This window comes from Fistularia commersonii, chromosome 34 (assembly GCF_037954325.1).
Source record: "Fistularia commersonii isolate RoL2024-O1a breed Wild chromosome 34, RoL_Fcom_v1.0, whole genome shotgun sequence".
NCBI classification, from domain to species: domain Eukaryota; kingdom Metazoa; phylum Chordata; class Actinopteri; order Syngnathiformes; family Fistulariidae; genus Fistularia; species Fistularia commersonii.
The window spans coordinates 7,045,383-7,065,761 of record NC_141317.1 but is presented as its reverse complement, the minus strand read 5'-3'; the positions used below and the strand labels follow the sequence as shown (position 1 = coordinate 7,065,761).

Below are 20,379 nucleotides of genomic sequence, written 5' to 3'. Positions count from 1 at the left end.
GACTCCTTTTCACCTCTGACACGATTTCAGCAGAGAGAATTGCGAGCGAGATTCCAGTCCCTTAAATCAGCCCCGTGAGCTAATGGGGGCTTCATGCGCGGTCAGTTCAAATTACATAGCTCTCACACGTATGTGCATAGCTCCTGAGAAGGAATCAAAAGACTATTTAAAGTGCTGCCCCCACTACTTAATCTTACTGCCTTTTTATTTAGTCCTTTACAAATCTGCATTGAAATCTTGGTTTAGGTATGCTTTTCAGCAGTAAACACATCTTGCAGAGGAAAAGATCACCTTTATGCAAACTAGCCCTCACAGATTGGTCACCGTTCCAGATTAGATTCTGAGAGCATTGGTTGTGACAGGTAAGATTTCTTAGGATTTCTTTAATCAAAGATCATGCCGACGAAGACCCGGGGAGTTCCGGAGCTCGTCCGCCGTGTCCGCTGCCTCGCCACGGCGAGCGCGCTGGTGGCGGCACCCTTTCCTGTGCGCAACAAGATGGATCGCGGGCTGTCTCTCAACTACCACCCAGATGGATGGCTAATTGTAATGGGAACCAGACCATCTAACAATTAGAAGTGAATGAAGATGAATGGGGATGTAGTGAGGAGAATTGTAAGGGGAAAATAAGGGATACAGGAGGGGAGCAGAGCAGACCTGCTGTACCTTCTGTCTTCACTAATTGCTCTTCCCTATCCCCTCGTTATTTAACGGCTGTGAAAGGCAATCCTGCAGAGCTATCCTTTTCTACTTACAGTTAAACATACACTTAGTCTGAGAAATTATCTGACGAACAATGGATTTTTTCAGTGAAATATAACCAGGTGGGGTCATAAATGTTGAGCAAATTGCGTTTTGCTATGTTAAATGACCAGTGAAAGTTGCTAAATAGTTGGCTTAATGGCTGAGAAGGTCCTATGCCATTAAGGTTATGGAGCATTAAAAAACAGTGGATGTTATGTCGATGGCAGAAATGGGATATTGAAGGATATGACATGCCTGAGTAATTCATGGCTGGGGTGGGGCGTTAAAGATCGCCGTTGTCATTAGCACCGCGAGAGTGAACTATACAATAGTAATAGTTCAATCATGCACTCTGCACTGAGGTAGCCATCTTTTAGAGTGATTAAGTACTGGCTGCCAACGTAGAGCAAAAGCACATCAAATTAATGTGATGTAGCATGTAATGACCTGAACACATGTCTTTGGATCTTGTCGGAAAATGACAGTAAAATCCTTTTCGCTCGCTAAACATAATACCGCAAGACTAATCGTGTGTTCGAGCTTTCCACCTGTCCATTCAATCACTCCGTTTTGCTTCAAAGAAAAGTGAACGGGAGTCGAGGGCAAACAGCTAGCGTTACATTTTGGACACCCATTGGACACCCACAGGGGTTCCATTGGACGGTTATGAGATGAAAAGTCATAACTTCAGTCTCTGCCACGCTGATAAAACCAGAAGTGTGGGCCGAAACCAACTTTTTTAATCAAGTACAGGGTGTAATTTAGATTAGTTTTGCAAAAAACAACAACAAAAAACAGGAGCACACAAAGAACATACAGAAAGTGGAACACCATCCATCCTGGGTTATCGGTCAAATAGACCCAAAACTTTAAATTAGGCTCTCCTATAATGACTTGCTGGGTCCTTGGATGTGTTTCTTGCCCCTCAAGCGTCCAATGTTGCATAACCCTTCTGTTGCGGCAAAAGACAATTTGTAACATCCGAGCATTTTTCAAATAAGAGGTTTTAGAGAAAAACCCAGTTTTCTCTTTATCCTACACTGACGCTGTTTTCCTTGAGAGCAATACATTAGCAGTGCCAGCCAAAGCATGTACTGAATTTGTCACCAACTGTCAAAATATGGCCCCTGGTTTCCCTGTCGTTGTCAGTGTATGTTTTACATTCATTTCCGCCATCGGAAAGGAACATAAGTTATCAATTTCAATGACAGATTTCAATGCACTGACAGTATTCGCCCTGATCACCAGGGACCAAATATGTTCTGACCGCCTGCGGCTATTTTATTCTTTAGTTTTGGAACTTGTAGTATGAGCTAGAGGATTGAGTTTCCATATACAGCATGCCCTCTTTTGATAGAAATAGTCCGTTTCTATTTACCTGGTGCCGCAGAAAACAACAAATGACAACGTTATGCACGGAAATTGACAGAAATGGGATTGTCAGGACTGTCACTTTCTGAAGGTCATACCAATGATGGGACAAACTAGCAGCCCCATTGTGCGCCTCACTGCAGCCCATTCAGGGCAGGTTATACCCGTGAACGGCGGTGTCTTTTTATGGTGGGAGAACAGTCAAGGTGTCATCCCGGGGTAAGTCAAATAAAACAGTGGTTATTAGAGACATACGGCAGCTGTCACCGAATCACTAGAATGAAACCTCAGGCTATTCTTCATTGGAAATGTCTTTGGTCGCCTCCACTAAAAATAGCATAAAATGATCCATGCATAGGGGGGAAAAATGTGGCAAAGTAGTGAGTTAGAAATGAAACTAATAAGTTCATTTATTATGTCGTGGCTCATGTCATTTTTGTCAGGTAACCACCGGTGAAGTTCGGGACAAACACGAGGCCCTCCTTCCGGCAGTTTTGTAAATAATGCAATTCTCAGGATCGGACCAAAGAGATAAATGATAGGTGTTATCGCCTTAATCAGCAGTACTGTTGTTTAAGTTTCAGCAGGATGTCGAGCCATGACACAAAGGATTCCTCTGACGAATACACACTCGTTATTTGCAGCCTCCGTGAGATTTTACCAAACAAAGAGAAAGAAAGCCAAACGGCGTTACCGAAACGGAACTCCGATCCTTATTTTACCGCAAAGACAACGGCGAGTACGAACCATTTTGGCCGTCTGTCGGAATTGACTCGGTCAGATTTCTGCAGCAATCATTTGCGCAAAGCACTTCTGACAGGCTTGCCGAAGGAGCAGAGTCGTAAGCTGACGAGATGGAGGAGCGTAAAGCGGGTTTACAAGGTACGGTGGACAAATACCTGTCGACTTAGAATTAAAACAGCGACTGGATGGGAAAAGTTCTGGATTAATTGACAATATTAGACATTAAATCATTTCACCTCTATTGAAGGCCTTTGTATTGGATATGCCAGACAAACCGGGACTCTGCCTTATCCTGCAAACCTGAAATAGCCCGCCGCGTGGGTTGTTCGAACCAAAGCCTGGGAGTAGCTGTCAATCTTCTGTACAAAGCCTCCGCATCAGGTGTTTCCCGTAAGAATCTGCACAATATTTTATGAGAATGTGCATTGTCTTTGTCCCTTTCACTGAAATGGATCATCCCTTTTTATAGGACAACCGTAAGAGTGTATTCTCATCAAGAGTCATTAACAATGTCAATAATCACTGGTTAATGATGGGTGGGCTCTGAGGGTTGCGAGTATTTGGTACCGTGCCGTGAACACTGAACACATATAGCCACATACCAAAGTGGAACGGCCCAAGGTCAGGCATGAACAGGCAGGAAGTGCCAGTGCATTCACAAACATACACAGACGTGTAACCGTGAAGCATATAGATGACCAGACGTACGCGGGCAGATGGAGGAGACGTACACCGAGTTCTATCTATTTTTGCTATTTTGAGGAAGAACATAACATTAGGACACACATTGCCTCTAGCTCTCCCCCTGCCTCCACTGCCTCTCTCATCCTCTTGACCTTCCTCATCATCATTTCTCCCCTTTCTGTCTTTTCTTCTTTGCCACCTTGTTCTCAATCTAAAACATTTCCCAAACCTTTCAACCTTCATCCTACCCCCCCGCCCCCCCCCCCCTCGCACTCTTATATGTTACAGAGAAGTCCTGTCAGCCCAGATTTCAGTTAGTAGAGACTTATTGGAGGTCAAGTTACGGCTGAACAGCAGGATTTCAGACAGATTTAAACAGCAGCCGGTACATACACTATGACAGATTTATGCCACTCACTCACCCACAGAGTGAATGAGGGGGATAATAAGCAAAGGGAGTGATAAAATCATCGCGTGAAAGTGCGCTGAGAGATACGATAGGAGTCATAAAGATATGTGTCAGTGTATCCATGTTTGCCGGCTCCGTTTACGCCCCCAGAAGAACAAACATTTTCTGCATCCGCTTTAGTTCACTGTGCTACTGGTTTTCACTGTCGGTGACTCAACAGCATGATTCTCTGCTTGTCTTCAGGCCAAAGCTCTAAAGGCCAGGATATTTGCCCCACTAATGATAGGATCTTCAAATCTTCCACAGTTAATCTGTTTATAAATTTCTGCCTGTTTGTGTTTACTTGCATGGATAACATCTCTTCACCAGGGCAGACTTGGGGATATTTTATACAACATATAATATTTTTTATTTACAACAAGTTCAGCCCGGGTCACGGGTGTTGTTGAGGTTGAGGAAAAGCTCAGTATTGGAGTAAACATCCATTTTGGGAACATGGGAAGTGTTGATATAATGGGCAAATATATTCAGAACAGATCATATCTACCGGTGGTGTGTGAAAGGGTAAACTGTGAAACCAAATCGAATGTAGACAGAGACCTTTTAAGGGTGGAATGGGAGTGAGAAGCGCCTGAGCCGCAGGTGCAGATGACAGCTGTCTAGGAGAATAAGCGCAACCTGCCTGGCTTTTGACTAAAACATGCAAGATGAAGGATTAAACCCAAAGAGAACTTAAGGGGGTTCACCTTACATACACCCGGCCGTACAATCACATAAATACAAAGTCGTTATCACTCTCAAATATCTATTTTTACATGTAAAACAGGAAGAGGCAATACACAAGGGGCGCCCTTGGGCAATAATATGTCTTGAGCCAGCGCTGCATCTGGCCACGCAGTTCATATCCAAGTTTAAAAAAAAAAGACAACAGTTGCGTGTGATGAGGTCATTGCTGCGCCTTCTGAAAAAACACAGAGATCTCCACTTTTACTTGGCCTCTGTAACCACATAGCTCAGTTTCGGACATATATATATATATATATATAGCAAACAAAGGGAAAGATTAGATTTAAATTTTTGTTTCTGTTTGTGAAATCAAATGTTGTATACCTCAACCACAGACGCAGTTTAAGCGTGCCTTCTTTCTACATGTATGTTGCATTTTATTACTGGTTTCAAATGATTTTTGATTTTAAGTGAAAACATTCTTTAAAATAAATACAGGACAAGCAATAGATCCAAATCCTTTTTTTTTTCTTCTTTCAATAGATGGTGACTTAATGTGCTTGCATTAACACAAACATAAAGACGGGCAGGTAAACAAGACGGGGAGGGACAGAGAGGAGCGCTTCATATTTCAGTGGCTTGTTTAAATCTGTCTACCTCTTCATAAAAACTGCTTTATGATAATTTCTGTATTATTTTTCACCAAAATAAAATTAAAAAAAAAAACAACAAAAAAACACTAATGTAATAAGCTGTGGAACGCTAAGATATACTGTTTTTATGTTTTATTGCCCTAAATGGGAAATTCTGCCTTTAGTAAAGATGATAATTTAACTCGAAAAAAGGATTTTCTGATGCTCCGGCCACGGACAATTTCAGAATGATCAGAAACCTCGAAGCCGTCTCTGGACTCTCGGCCATCACGGCATGGTGAATATCGTCTGTAAAGGATGAGCTACTAATGAAGCGACAAGTTTTTCGTTCACACAGTTGGGGAGATATATCAAAAGCAGGGGAAAAAAAAAAAAACGGGGAAAGAAATCAAAACAGACGTACGAACGTATAAATATCATGTACATTATAAAGAAGACGTCAGTTTGGAGAAAGACCTGAACTCTGCGGAGCCCTCTAAGATCCCCTCCAGGGCTGGAGGTCTGGAGGTCCGACCCTTTGGAAGCCAGATGAAGGAAAATAAAACTGTGTTCACCTGTACCTTCTGCGCCCGTCGCTTGTCTGCTCTCTGGTTCTGGTGATAGATGCGGCTAAAGTTGGAAACGATGACAGGAACTGGCAGGGCAATTACCAGCACCCCACTCAGAGAGCAGATTGAACCAAAGATCTTCCCTGCAATTGTTTTAGGAACCATGTCTCCGTATCTGCAAGAGGTGACAGGGAGACAGAAAGAACAAATGTCTTAGAAGAAATGGGTTTTATTATGCCTTTAATAAAATCTGTCTGTGGTAGCTCAACCTTCGAGTCACACACAGCCGAATGGAGGTCATTTATATTACACAGACACTCTCACAGCCCATCAACTTGTTTAACCGAGTGCCCATTCTTTCCTCTCGTATGAAGCATTCAACTTTATTTTAAGGCCACACACGTCCTCTGTGTTCATCCCCGCCACAATAAAAGCTTGGCCTGCTGACCCAGTCCCACCCCGAGAGAGAGGCTCAAATAGAAGCTCCCGAGTCACCGGCATGGTACGGTCCCTTACCGAGACCATCGGTAAAAGCAGATATTAACCTTTACAGATGAGAACGGCGGATTGAATGCCAGGAACATTTCCCCAAAGTCATTTGGTCCAATCCAGCTTGAAATATTCGAGAGGCAAAAGTAATCTCATCATGCATTCGAACCATCAACAACACAATTACGATAACTAGGTTAAAAAAACATTTTTCCTCTCCTCTCTGAGTAAGAACGTGTATTGTTGGAGCCGAATTCAAAAGCTTAAAAGGCACGAGTTAAGTTTAATGAAGTACCTTTTATTTTTATAGCCTTCATCTCTTATTCATGAGTAAGACATGCAGGTAATCTGTACGTGTTTTCCAACAAAACAAGACGTTCAACTGAACTCAATCGAAGTGACTCTTGGCCAGGTGGGGGATTTTAAAAGAAATATTGCCATCTACACTTCATTAAACATTCCCTTTAAGACAGAAAGCTCTTTAGCAGGAGACACCTGGGTGGGATGGCCTCATTTATATTTCCCTGGATGGACAGCTAAAAAAAAAAAAAAAAAAACCCAACAACAACCCTCAAACAATAATTTAAATGAAATCAGAGCTGTTTGGCATATATGAGGACAAAGTCAAATCACAAGCACAGAGTTAGGCTTCATCAAAAAACATGCATACAGAACACACAAACTCAAGTATTGTCATTTTAGCATAAAAAGGTGGCAATTCCTGGCTTGTGTATAAAACAAAATGCATTATGCCACTGTCTCTCTGGGTTATTTGTTAGGCAATCCCTCTTTTCCACGAATCTGTCATTCCCAGATACCCCTGCGCGCCAGGCATTTTGACCGTTTCCTTACGGAGAATTACAACCCTGTACAGACGTGTGTTTGGCATTCCTCCCCTGGTGAATTTGTAATGTACAGTATATTAAAGATGGGGTAAATCGAACTTTCATTGCTACTTTACGCATGCATATTTAAAAGCCAACTTGGATGTCTAGTTGCCGGTGTCGGACATCTTTTTTGCTAAGACAGCCTTAAAAGAGACAGAACGAGCAAAAACTGTTTGTCCAACTGTTAATTCTAAATTCGGAGCTTCTAAATACTACTTGATTTCGGGGGAAGGAATTTTGATTCCTTGACATCCTTTTAGGCCAGTGGACAAAGCCTGGCATGCACATGAGCTATTTCTACTTTTGTTTGATTAGAATTCTGTTAATGGTGCAATTATCAAATTATTCAAATGACAAAAAACAAAACAAAACAAAGGGAAATAATCTATAAATTTATTCTAAACGATATTCTCAAGTTTCTCACGGAGCGATTTGTTCATATATTATTCGTCTATGAAATATTCAACTAGATTATTTTATGTTATATTCATTTTTCTGAGCCTGTTGGTGGCATAATTTTAAATTATTTATGAAAAGGAAAGTTGGTATGGAAATGACATATAGCCAAGACAATCCCATCAATATTTAAATGCAACTTTAAATTCCTGCAGAAGCCTTACACATCCTGCTGGGAATCCCCTGCACAATTATCCACTCTAACTTTTCACAAAGGGTGTTGGTTGTTGTTCGCTGTTAATCAAGAACCTGGAAAAACAGAACCCAAGAAGCTTCCCGTGCTGAACGGCAATCTGTTTCGGAAAATATGCGCACGTTCTTTGTTTCATATCCGAGTGAAGCCGTCACTGCACGGTGAAACATGGAATTATAACGTGCAAAGAGAGAAACGTAGTATTAACAGACATTCATTCCAGAAAAGCGGATTTAACTTGACAAAACCTCAAAGCAGATTTGATTTTGACAAAATAAGACACATTTGAGGCCATTTAAGTAGGGAGGGTTTTAAAAACCAACAAAGCAAAGTGGTGCCCACACGGTGGGACCTCTGTTCTGCAGTGATAACTAAGAGTATACTTACAGAGAAAATTCATCATCCCTTTGGAGAACCTTAATGGCCTTTTTATCCAAATTAGGCAATGACAATCCCATCTGCGCTGCAGAGACCCTATCACTACATAACATTTCATCTCCTCCGCTCTTCAAAAGATGTTTCCATTAGAAGGAATGAAAAGCTAATCATATTCATCTGCAAGCCTTCTTTAATGGGATGCTATCAGATTGCCTGATAGAGGCTCTTCTCTCCTAATACTACAGTCAATTTGCCGCTCCCATTTAGTCAAGCTGGCCTGTCTCTGATGATAACATCTCTGAGCCATTATACATGGCACAGAGATAAAGATGGGCTTGTGCACATTAAAGAAAGAGAAAGCTGTAATGAGTAGCGTGAGGTTGTGCAAGTGCATGCTTTTGACAAGTGAAGTTTGATGCAATTTCTTTCCTTCCTGGCCGGATGAATACCGGGACATTTTCTGACTCTGCAAAATGAGTTAGGAGGTGGGGATCGAGGTGGAGGTAAACGCTTCTGAGAGGAAAAAGACAAATTAACAGTGTAAGGGGAGTAAACTGAAGTGAGATTTTTTTTTTTTTTTTTTTTTTTTTTTTTTCCACTGATACAATACATCCTGGAGATTGGACTCGGCGCTGCCAGCTCTTGTTCTTCTTGCTGATTGCTGGATTGCTGACATACATAAGCAAACATAAACATGGAGAGGTGTAATTCAAAGGCTCTTGTATATAAACAAGGGAACACATGCCATTAGCGCATAAAACTCACCCACACGCACAAACACACCGGTCAGGTGGGCGGGTCAATCCTCGGTCACGGTTGTCACAGCCATCCAGATCTCACTGGGTTATAATCATAAAGTCTCAGAAGGATAGATGGGCCTGAGTGCTTTTGTGAGGGTATGTGTGATGGATAAGCCAAACAGGGGTGGTCTGAGGGATGAGACACACACATATTTGTGATAATGACAGATCACGTCACGTTATTTGAGGTCAGTATTGTGTAGCTGACTTCACCCATAATCTCTGATAAATCCCGCAGGACAGCATGTTGTTAATGCCGTTTTTTTTTCCGGGGAAGAGACAGAAGGCTGAAATTTGATTGAGTATCTCTTCAGCTTCCCAAACGTCACTTCAAATAAAGCGCATGAGATTGCGGTCTTCACATTGGTCCGCGCGGTGAAATCCCAGCATTTGTGTGTGACATTGCATTATTCGATGTTAGTAAGCGCATGCATAACATGAATATATGATGTGTGTGTATGTGTGTGTGTGTGTGTGTGTGTGTATGTCAGCTGGTGTGTAAAAAAAGAGCGAATACATTGGATTCTTCACAAGTCTATCTCCGGTGGAGCATTGAAAGAGAGGGCAACGCACACTTTGGGCAACAACGGCAAAATAATAATATAAATTAATTTCCTGGAACCGTAAGAGGAATATGTGCAACAAGTGCAAACCAGTCTGTTGGCGTGTCTTCATTTTCGAGTCTCCCGCTCGTCACATAGTCATTGCTAGAAATCTGACAAAACAAAGCTGTGTAAAATAATGTCTGGTTTGGAATTCAACTAAATAAATGTGATAATAACCGCACTGCATTGCAGACGGATGATGAAGTACGTTTGTAAACTACGACAGGAACAATTTAAAACTTCTGCTCCTGAAATAATGGCGTCTTCTTGATGTTTGTCATGTGAGGTAAAAAGGACTCGCCTGCTATGGGAGCGGATATTTAAACATGGGAATAGGAAATGCTTCAGGATCCTGATGTGTTATTCCATCAATCGGCACTCCTTTATTTCCTAATGTTGTAAGACATTTGAATAAGATGCTGAGTCACGGAGGCTGGTGAGTGATGGGCGGACACATTTCTTTGATAATTATGATGTTAAACTGAGGATGACCTCGGGCCTTTTGAACAGAAAATGTCAACAATTAATCATGTTCATTGTCAAAGGCATTCATGTTATGAAATGAGATGATTAGACATGTTTTTAATCATTGTGAATACTATGATGTGAGACGAATGCAGCGGAAATGAAAGGAAGAAGTCGCAAAAAAATTTTTTCCTCGAGAGTGGGACAAAGAGAGAAAACCGACAATTAAAATTGCGATTTTTACAGCCATGCATAGGAACCAAGATGCTATTAAGTGACCTAATTAAGCCATCGTTAGATCTTCTCAGGGGCCGTGGATGCATATTATAATGGGATTTTTTTTGTGCATCTCAATTTGAAAGTGTTGGATAAAAGCAACAGCTTAATTAAAAATAAATGTGATCGATATGTTGTTAACTCACTGATGTTTCCTTGCTTGAATCAAGTGAGATTCTGCAATGGCCTATTTTCTACATTACTCAATGCTCAATTTCTTCTTGAAGGGTTTGCAGCAGAGTTATAGAATAAATTTGGAATTTTCAGCTGCATGGGATGCTCCAAATTCTAAACATTGGGTCCTTTTTAATGAAATTCAGTGGGATGGGTTTAAAGTTGTGCGCTTCTGGAGAGCATCAACACAGCCTGTGGAGCACAAAAAATGCTTCTATGTATCTCCCCTAAATCTCCCTCACAAATGGACCTCGGCGTTTGTTTACTGTATTTTTGCAATGGCAGAATACCCAACAGACCGGCTTTGGCGGCCAAACTCCATTATGCATATAAAATCCACATGTTTTAATTGCATTCCATTTGTACTCAACTTTAATTGTTTCAGAAGGTTGCATTCACTTAGTCTTGTTAGTTATTTGTCTGAGTTGGGTAAAAGGGCCTACACAGGAAATCCATCCATCCGTCTGACTTAGCATAGGTCTCATGTGCGCCCTTCTGCGCTGTCCATCACCTGAAGAGCAAACTGTCGGACAAAATGCACCGGGACCCGGAAGACTCCAAAGAAATCAAGGTCCAATTTAAACCCCCAAATGAACTCAAAGGATACACTGTGCTGTGGAATCTGAATGAGCAAATCCCGTGCTCTGCAAGCGTGTCCGGTGCCGTGTTGATGGACTCTTTTTAGGGAAGAAAAAGTTATGTTCTGCTTTACCAAAAAAAAAAAAAAAGCATTAGATAAGGCTCTGTGAATAGGGCAGTGCTGTGTTGGCACTCAAATTAAGCTCTATTTCCTCGACACTGCTGAAAGCACACGTCTGTCTGCATCACGATTTAAAACTCCATGTGGAAAACCATGTTCGAGGAGTTTATCTAAATCAAACTCTGCTCTGTATAAGCTATATTTTAAAGTACAGGCTAAAGCCTCTCTCTCAAAACATTGAGTTTCCACACGGGTATTGTCTGGCTCAGGAGAAAGAGTGTGTCTGTTTAATCTGAGCGATGGCGATTCAATTCCCGACCCCTTCTGTCTGCATGCCGAAGTATCTTTGGGAAAGATACTGAACATCTAGTTACTCCCCTGTTCTGGTTAGCGCCTTGCATGGCAGCTCTGCCACCATCAGGATGTGAGTGTGTCTTCGAATGGGTGAATATAATCCAGAGAAATCCTTAGAAACTGTATGTGGAGACCATTTCCCATTATTATACAAGTCCAAAGTCAAGTTCCATCTCAAAACAGACACGTCCTAAGCTGCTGAAAACATTTAAGCTTCCAGTTTCAAGTCTTCACTGATCGTGTCTTGTAGAAATGTAATCTGTAATCCATGCATTTTGGCCAAGAATCAAGTCATTCAGGTCAAGTATCAAATGTCTGGGTAAAGTCACGAGTCGTTTTAGTTGGAGTTCAATTCACGGTTCATCTTCTTTTCCTTCCGGCTTTCCCCTTCAGATGGTGGCCACAGCCAATCAACCTTCTCCATCCAACCCTCTTCTCCGTATCCTCCTCTTTCACACCAACTACCTTCACATCCTTTCTTACTACGTCCATAAATCTTCTCTTCGGTCTTCAGCTCCAAACCAAGCATCCGTTCACCGATATATTCACCATCCCTCCTCTGTACATGACCCAACCATCTCAGACCTTCTCTCCAAAACATCTAACATGTGCTGATGGACTCATCTTGATCCTATCCATCCTGGTCACTCCCAAAGAGAACCTTAGCATCTTCATTTCTGTGACCTCCAGCTTTGCCTCCTGTCTTTTCATCATTGTCACTGTTTCTAGGCCAAACAGCATCGCCGGTCTCACCGCTGTCTTGTACACCTTCCCTTTCATTCTGGCTGATAGTCTTCGATCGTATAGCAGAGTTCAATTCACACGGAAAGTCTTTTATGATTTAATCCTATTAAGTTGAGTGTCAATGCATTGTTTAATTGAATCTGATTTGGAACATGGTCATGTGACTTGAGTGCTCTGGACGGCATTATATATATATATTGTTATGACACACCTGTTTGGACTGTGGACTGCCAGATTTGGTCTCACAATCTATTGTTTTTTCCTGTTTTAATTTTCCATTTCCCGTCCTGTTTTGTCTCTTTCATTGCCAGTTTGTTTTTATTTACGGTGATATCGGTTCCTCAGTAGTTGCCGGTGAGCTCCTATCTCTCCATTCGGCTCCATCTGCCTACACAAAGGTGAAAGTGTTAAACAACTAAATTCCATTTCAGTTAAAATTTGCATTTTTCAGGAAATAGAGAACACAGAAATATCATCCCAGAAAAAGACATCCAGGATGTTATTCATCAAATATTGTAGGCAACAAAAAATCTGATATTTTGTCTTACTAAAACATCTTTAGTAAGCTCATATGTAACGACGCAGCATAATGGTCATAAACAAATGCCACATAAAATATCCTTGAGTGTTGGCCGTTGTTCAGTTTTTAGAGGAAACCCTGTTGTAGACAAATGAAGTGCCGTTCTTTTGCATTCAGCCGAGTGAAATATTGTCTCTCCGAGATTGTAACCTTCAAACAACCATCCATCTGTACTCTCATCTGACTTTTCATGGCCAGTCACCCGGATGGAAGTAACTCTGATGACACATGGCCCTTCAGGGAGGGTACAAAAATCTATAATCAACCCAACAAATGTCACTGGAGCAATGAAAATACTACCTCTCCCTTAAATGAGATTATAATCCTGATATTCTGGGCTCCCTGGAGATTTAGGAAAAGAACTGTATTTAGTAATTCAATCGGTTCAGTTTAAAAGTTGATTTTTGGGGGGGGGGGTAGGGGGAGATGGCATATTATTTAAATTGTTTTTAAAGTGAAGATGGGGGGGGGGGGCATAGCATCCTGTGCACGACTCTCAACTCTGAGGAAAATCTGCAGGGAAAATACTTTTCTAATCACTTTTGCAAGTGATTTTTCGGGGAGCCCAAGATAAGGGCAATTGCATTTTTGATCCGAATATTTGCCACTGGAAAAAAAACAAAACAAACAAATTTAATCACATCACAGCTGTCCTTGCAACAACTTGGAAAAGCTTTTTAATTTATTTTATATGCTTACGCCACAAAAATAAGCAGATAACCCAATATGAGGTGCATCCTATAATGTGCCATTCATATCTATGTGATGGTTTAGTGAGCCGCCTTTTCTCTCCAATACACGCCTTTCGTTTACCGCTAGATGGGAACCCATTGTACAGAAGTTGGACATCGAGGCCTAGAGGATTTCTTTTATGGACCCTAAATTGACCATTGTATCGCACTGTATCCATAGTTTAATTTCTGTGCCGAAATGGGAAGGGTAAGAGTACAGTATCAGAAAAATGCAGTGACAGCGTTTCCTTTCAGATGGCTCACGTGTGGCACGTGGGAGGTTTCATGCGTGGGACACGGCAGCGGTGCAACTGCGAAGCACAGCGTCGCTATTCATGCTCAAACTGCATTTCTTGCATGCTAATGGTGTTTGTGAACGAATCGCTGATATGTCTCTGTATGACTTTGGAATGAAATGAAAATACTGTATTATTAGTTGAAAAAAAAAAAACATTACAGAAAACATAATTATTCATGGGGTCACAAGGTGAGGACAAACACTCAGTCATCATCCCGGCATTACAGCTTGATTGCAATTTTAAATCACGACAACAATTTTCCAGAAATTACTTTCAAACAGGGAGTGGAGGGTATAATGTGAGCCAGGTACTTCCTCATTTAAATTTGTAAAATGGTAAGAAGGGACTCCTAGAAAGAAACACACAGATAAGTTGATAAAGTGAAGGGCATTACTCTCTCACTTCACTGCGCACAGAGGAAAGGTCATTATCATCACTCACTTCGCAACCAATCTTACAGTGAATCACACTGAGGGATTACCATCATTTCACACGAGCACAATTTGCACATTATTTCTTGGAAAGGACTAACTTTGACAGTTTTCAGAGTTTCATCCCAGCACTGACACATTCTCATAACTTAGCTAGTGTTTATTTTGGTTTACATCCAAAGAGCAGGCTTGCTTTTGTGGCTGCGATGTGGTGTTGTTGTGTTGCTATTATAATCATGATTGCAAAACTGCTTTGGTAGAATGTGTCACTATTGGCATAGAAAAAAGCATATATTTTGGATGAGAATAATGATTCATTTGTGTGTTACCCAAACCATTTTATGCATTTATTAAGAGTTTTATGCAATATGTTGAAAAATAATTCGGGGCACCTAAACCTTTCTCCAAAATATTCAGCGATTAAGGCCATTACTTGATAAACGGGGATAGTATTGTGACTGTGCATAAAAGGGGCTCATGGAAAGGTTAAGTTATTCACCAGCAAGAATGGTGGGAGGTGAGCCAGCATGTGAAAAAGTGCGCGGGTGAAACAGCACCACAGCTTTAAGAACAGCGGAAGAAACATGCTAGAGTGTTTTGGATTGTCACATCTACAGTCCATTACATCCACTGTGTTGTTATAGAATTCAGATAAACCTCTGTGCATAGAGGGCGGGGGTATAAAATGCATGTGATTCCTTGGGTATCACTTAAACCTCATATTGTTCTCTAAAGGGTATCGCTTCATGGGCTAAAAACAATCGCGGCCAGAACCTGCCAGCAAATACAGTTCATCTGTGCTGCTCCAAATGTGTATTAACACCCTACTGAGCAGAGAGCTGAGCATACATCAACAATCCCCAGGAACAAGGGACACAGCTGACTTCTCTGAGCTTCGGCTCCTCTGAGGTGGAATGACTGCGCTCCGGTCTGGCGAGCCCTCATTTGAGTATTTATATATCATGGTCCTCATGTCCTCCAGGATAAATAAAAAAAGGGGGCGGCCAGATTGTTATCAGTGCAAAGTTTAAAGGCCAGTATCTCTAATAGTTTGAGGATTTGCAGGGTGGAAAATTGCAGTCCTGTTAAACCAACATCAATGCATAACTGCCAAAAAGCACATCTTTATTTATACTTCACAGAGCGGCTCAACTTTTCTTTGGCATTACAGCTGTATATTTTGACTTTTGGGGAACATATATAGGATTTGAAATTGTGAATAGGTCATAGTCAGAAACCAATACATTCTAAGGCAGCGCTGCTGCTCCTTCTGGAGCAAATTACTATTTTTTTTCTCCTCCCTGAGTTAGAGCTATCTAGATCTAATAACTGATAGCAGTAAGAGGCAAACGCAATTTTGAGTTTCGAAAAAATGTTTTCAGAAATCAACATGTGAAGTATATGGAATCCCCTGGCAAAAAAAAATAAAAAATAAAAGAAAGCGGAAAGAAACAAACAAGGGGAGTTTAGCGATACGGCTGTGTGAGGGAGATTACCTTCCAGAATACTGGTGAACAATAGATCCGGACCCCGTAACAAGCCGTGCTCATTTGCGTGCGTGCATGTGTGTAACAGTATGTATGCACGTGCCTGCCTTTGTAATTAGCGATTACCAGCCTCCTATAAACAGAACGCTTCAGTGGGCCGACTTTCAGGAAAAAAACAGGGAGCGCAAACACAATTATCAGAAGAGAAGGAGCAAAACAATATTTAAATTTGAATAACATAAACACTATGAGGCTCCAAAGCAGGCCTTGCCTGTATATTGACTTATTCATGGGAAACAGCTTTTATACGTGCCTCTCTCTTCTGCATATGTGTGAGCGAATGTTTAAGTTGATGATGTGGAGTTTAAATATGTACAAACCACTGATAATTGGCATATCTACAAGTGCTGAGAGCCTCAGAAGAATAATAGGAATAGCGGTATGGATAACATCAGCAATGGCAGGATATAATTGAAAGAGGAATCCATCCAGGTTGGACTACAATTACCTTGATATGTGGTTGATTTAGGCTACTAATGAGAGCAAACTGCATTTTGAGGAATGTGTATCTATGGATAAATGTTTGAATTCTAAACTTCATTATCAAATGTAAACAATATATTGATCACTTATGAAAGATAGCTTGAATTGTAATGCAGCATTTTTTTCATTCATAGCTTCAAACTGTTGTGGATGTTATATTATGCTGAAATATCATCCTCTGATTCACTATCATTCTCTTTCTTCTCCTTTTTATATCTGATGTGTAAAGACAAACATATTACGGATTCAGCTAGTAAATCTAACATTAAATACACCAGCATTATAAAAGGCAGCACTTCCCTTCTGTGTTTCCCAGAGGAAATGGTAAATGTATATTTTCAAGATGTAGTAACACGTGCAACCCCTCCTGGTTCACTCCCACCGTTCCATATGCTCTCTGTGCATCACCCGTGCTGGGACACGCTGAGAGATAAAGAAAGCGGGCCTGTATCGAAAGATAAGTCTGCAGCTGCGGAGAGAGAGGAAGGGGTCAGAGCTGCGGAGGTCAGAGGTCATCCGCGGGGGAGCCTGGGTTACGACAACAAGGTGACCGATGTGTTCCTCCCAATGCTGATTCCGGAAAGGGGAGACACTAAATAAGGGACATATATGGAAGAAAACAGCGTGAATGTGAATAGAGGGCGGACAATAAAAGGAATGTTGTGAGGAGCAAATGAAAAAGAAGAGGCAGACACTTCATAATGAAACATGGGGTGAGAGATAAACCGATAGAAGGAGGGGGGGAAAATAGAGGGGCGGATACCGGTTCCCGGACTTTCTGTGCCGTGACCCTCCATTCGTTTTACCAGGACGGACTATTTCCTCCTGTACGCATTTGAAATGTTTGAATCCCACGTGTCGGATTGTGTATCGGCGTATGAGCCTACATAGTTTTGCTATAGTACGCGTACAATGTTTCATGTTGTTCTCTGCATATGATTTCGACATAATGACCAAAAACTCAGCGGAAAGGCAATTTTTTCATAGATTTCTCTAAGGCGATTCTTTATCAGCAAAAGCCACAGCCACATTCTCTCAGCCCTATTATGTGGGAATAAGTAGCTGAATGTGTAAATAAACCCATTATAAAATACTCATCTCGGAGGCCCTGCTGGTGTAACGGGTCTCAAATTATGGACTTGACAAAGGTATTGAACTATTGAACGTAAACTCAAAAGGGAATGGAAATTAATTAAGTTCTGGTCCATCCTTAATGCCAATGTTCTCATGGGACCGCACCGGTCAGGTCATTTTCTTTGCGTCCAGAATTGGGTACTTAAGCAACTATGCTGATTTAATTGCGTCAAATTTACTGAATAAAATTTCAATAACAAAACCCATGATAGGTCCCAGTCAGGCCGATGGTAAAAATGCATACAAGAAAAGGTATGTAACCACATTTTTACTTGTCGGTCTCGATAAAATACATATTTGCGAAACTTTTGCTCGATTCTCACGTCTCTGACGGTGTATGTGTGTGTGTGTTAGTCATGTTGCCATGACGATGCTATAATATTGAGGAGCGCTGTCACGTCTCCCATCGATGCTGCTCAGCGAAAAGGGGTTAAAAGGGTTACATAACCATCAGCATGGAGATACATTTAGACAGTGATATTAAAATGAATTTTATGGTAACAGGGTCAACAGGGTTAGCATTTAGGGATCATCTAAGTAGTTAAGGTTAAGCACACAAGCCCGCTGGAATTAAATATTAGTCATATTTGATTTCCTGAGAGTCAAACTGAGAAGCACTTTGACAAATTTTATCCAACAAACTACAAAATTCACATTATTGACATACCTCTATTTACTTTAAGTCACGTCCGTGCGATCCCAAAGCGCAACACGCTGAAAGACGACACAGTGAGTGTGATGTCGTGTGTGAACGGACACGCGACAGCTACGCTACTACACACCAATCTGCCGGATTGGAAATAGAAGCTGCGATGTTACACTGCGACAGAGTGTGGTGGGCATCGCGCAGAAGCTGTGTGCACAGGGCTCTTCAACGTCTATAATACAATATATATATATCGGCCCCCGAGGCCGAATGACTGTGCGCATGTATAGGTTGGTGGGTTTTTGTGTGTGCGTAGTTGTGGGGGCACAATCTGTGCTGTACTTTTTGAAACCGCACAACATATCTTCACTGTGACACCCGACAGCTTATTTATTTTCTCCCACACAGCCAAACAAAAGACCCTAGCACCACCACCGCCGCCGCCGCCGCCGCCAACCACCTACTCCACCACCTGTCTGTGCTGCCAGCTCTTTCCTGCTGTGAGTCATTTGCCCAAATGACGCATACACACATACAGACAAATGCACATACACACAGGTGACAAATTCCTAATAAAGCTCAGAGCTGTTTTGCAATATGTGTGCACATACTGCCTGACATTTGCTCCATGCCCTGGAGACTTCTACACACCAGTTGCCGCCCAGCAAGAGTCACCAGGCCTCATCTCTCCCACAGGTGGCCTCCCTGGAGCTCACCTGTTATCTCTCTGTCTCATGTGCCTGAAGCTTTCCCTTTGCTGCACGGGGTGCATCCTCTGTTGAACCTCACACACCCACCCATCCACCCCTATTCTCTCGCTTTCTGACACACACATACACACATGAAACACACGCCAGTCTCGCCAAGCAGGGAAATAGGACAGGAGGCTGGGCTGGAGACACCTCTCTTGAGTCTCAGTGATGCCCTAGATTCTCCTGAAGCCTACTTTTCTCCACCAACACACTCATCCAGGCGACTATACTCATCTGCAAACATTGATTCACGCTGACAGACAGACTGTTGACTGGCGACTACTGCCACAGTTGGTTTAAAGCTGCATTGCGACTTGCACACTTTAGATTCCTCACTCTCATATGTCTGACATCATTTTACGAACGGCAAGCATTCCATTATTTTATCATAGCAACATTTCATGGATAGACACGTTCAGTGGAGCTGACATTCTGTTATCTCTCATCATACAACTAGACAGAACATTGACCAGCCTGAAATGGATTTAGTGGAACAGGCTAACTCTGGTTATCTCCATCGACTGCCTCTCCATCATCCTTGGTCAGTTCCTGAGACAGATTTGTCTTCGAATGTCAAGGGTTATCGATTTGCTAGCGCTTCTTTGCAGTGTGGCACATCGATGCCAGCGGAGCGGCCCGGACTGCATTACTCTTAACATTGGCACGCTGTTTGTCGTATAAAGAATTGAGACGCACTAAACGTGTCACACGCTCTTTTACCACACGGCGGACCGTGTTGCTCTAACATTTTTTTCCATTACACACTGAGCTAACAAACCTAAGGCTGATTACAAAGTGATCAGATGGAGCATGAAAGTATTTCTAATCATAATTGGCAGGTTTGGTCGTAATGTTGCACATAGGGAAAATAAATGAATAAACGAACTTGACTGCTATGGTGAAAATAAACCAAATAAAGAGGGTAGGCAACTATTGTGCTTGCTTGAGTGTCACTCCAGAGGCCACGCAGAGTTCTGTAAAATCGATATAGATCGGGGTTGAAACAGGGGGAAAAATAAACCCCAATCCTGTACATTAGTGTCACGGCGGTCTCACCCCTGCTGGGAGAAATGTAACAGTAAAATATAAGTGCAAATTTCCTTGCAGTTTCCAGAAATACAAGAGAATAGTTCAGCAGTTTTATCTCGTCGTCCCTACTAATCTATCTGTGTGAAACTGCACCCTCAGAACCACCCATTAATTAATATACATGAGTAGGGAGAGCAAAACTAGCTACGCAGCGCTTTGGTTTTAACTATGAGTGTTCCCTTTGTATATGTCGGAAAGTGGTTTTTTTTTCCCCCCCTGTGAGCATACTGTAACTGAAGAACATCTAAAATAGACGCTATTGTGTTTGTTGTTGAATACCAGGCTTA

At 41.8% G+C, this 20,379-nt stretch overlaps 1 protein-coding gene across 3 annotated transcripts in view; it reads right to left on the bottom strand.

Moving 5' to 3' along the window:
• LOC147214431 (A-type voltage-gated potassium channel KCND3-like) overlaps positions 1-20,379 on the bottom strand; it is a 110,601-nt gene that overhangs the window by 19,366 nt on the left and 70,856 nt on the right. For all 3 annotated transcript variants that reach the window (XM_086141437.1, XM_086141436.1, XM_086141438.1), the window contains one exon: positions 5,886-6,054. In XM_086141437.1, coding sequence (XP_085997563.1) covers positions 5,886-6,054 — 169 coding nt within the window. The remainder of the gene's footprint in view (positions 1-5,885; positions 6,055-20,379) is intronic.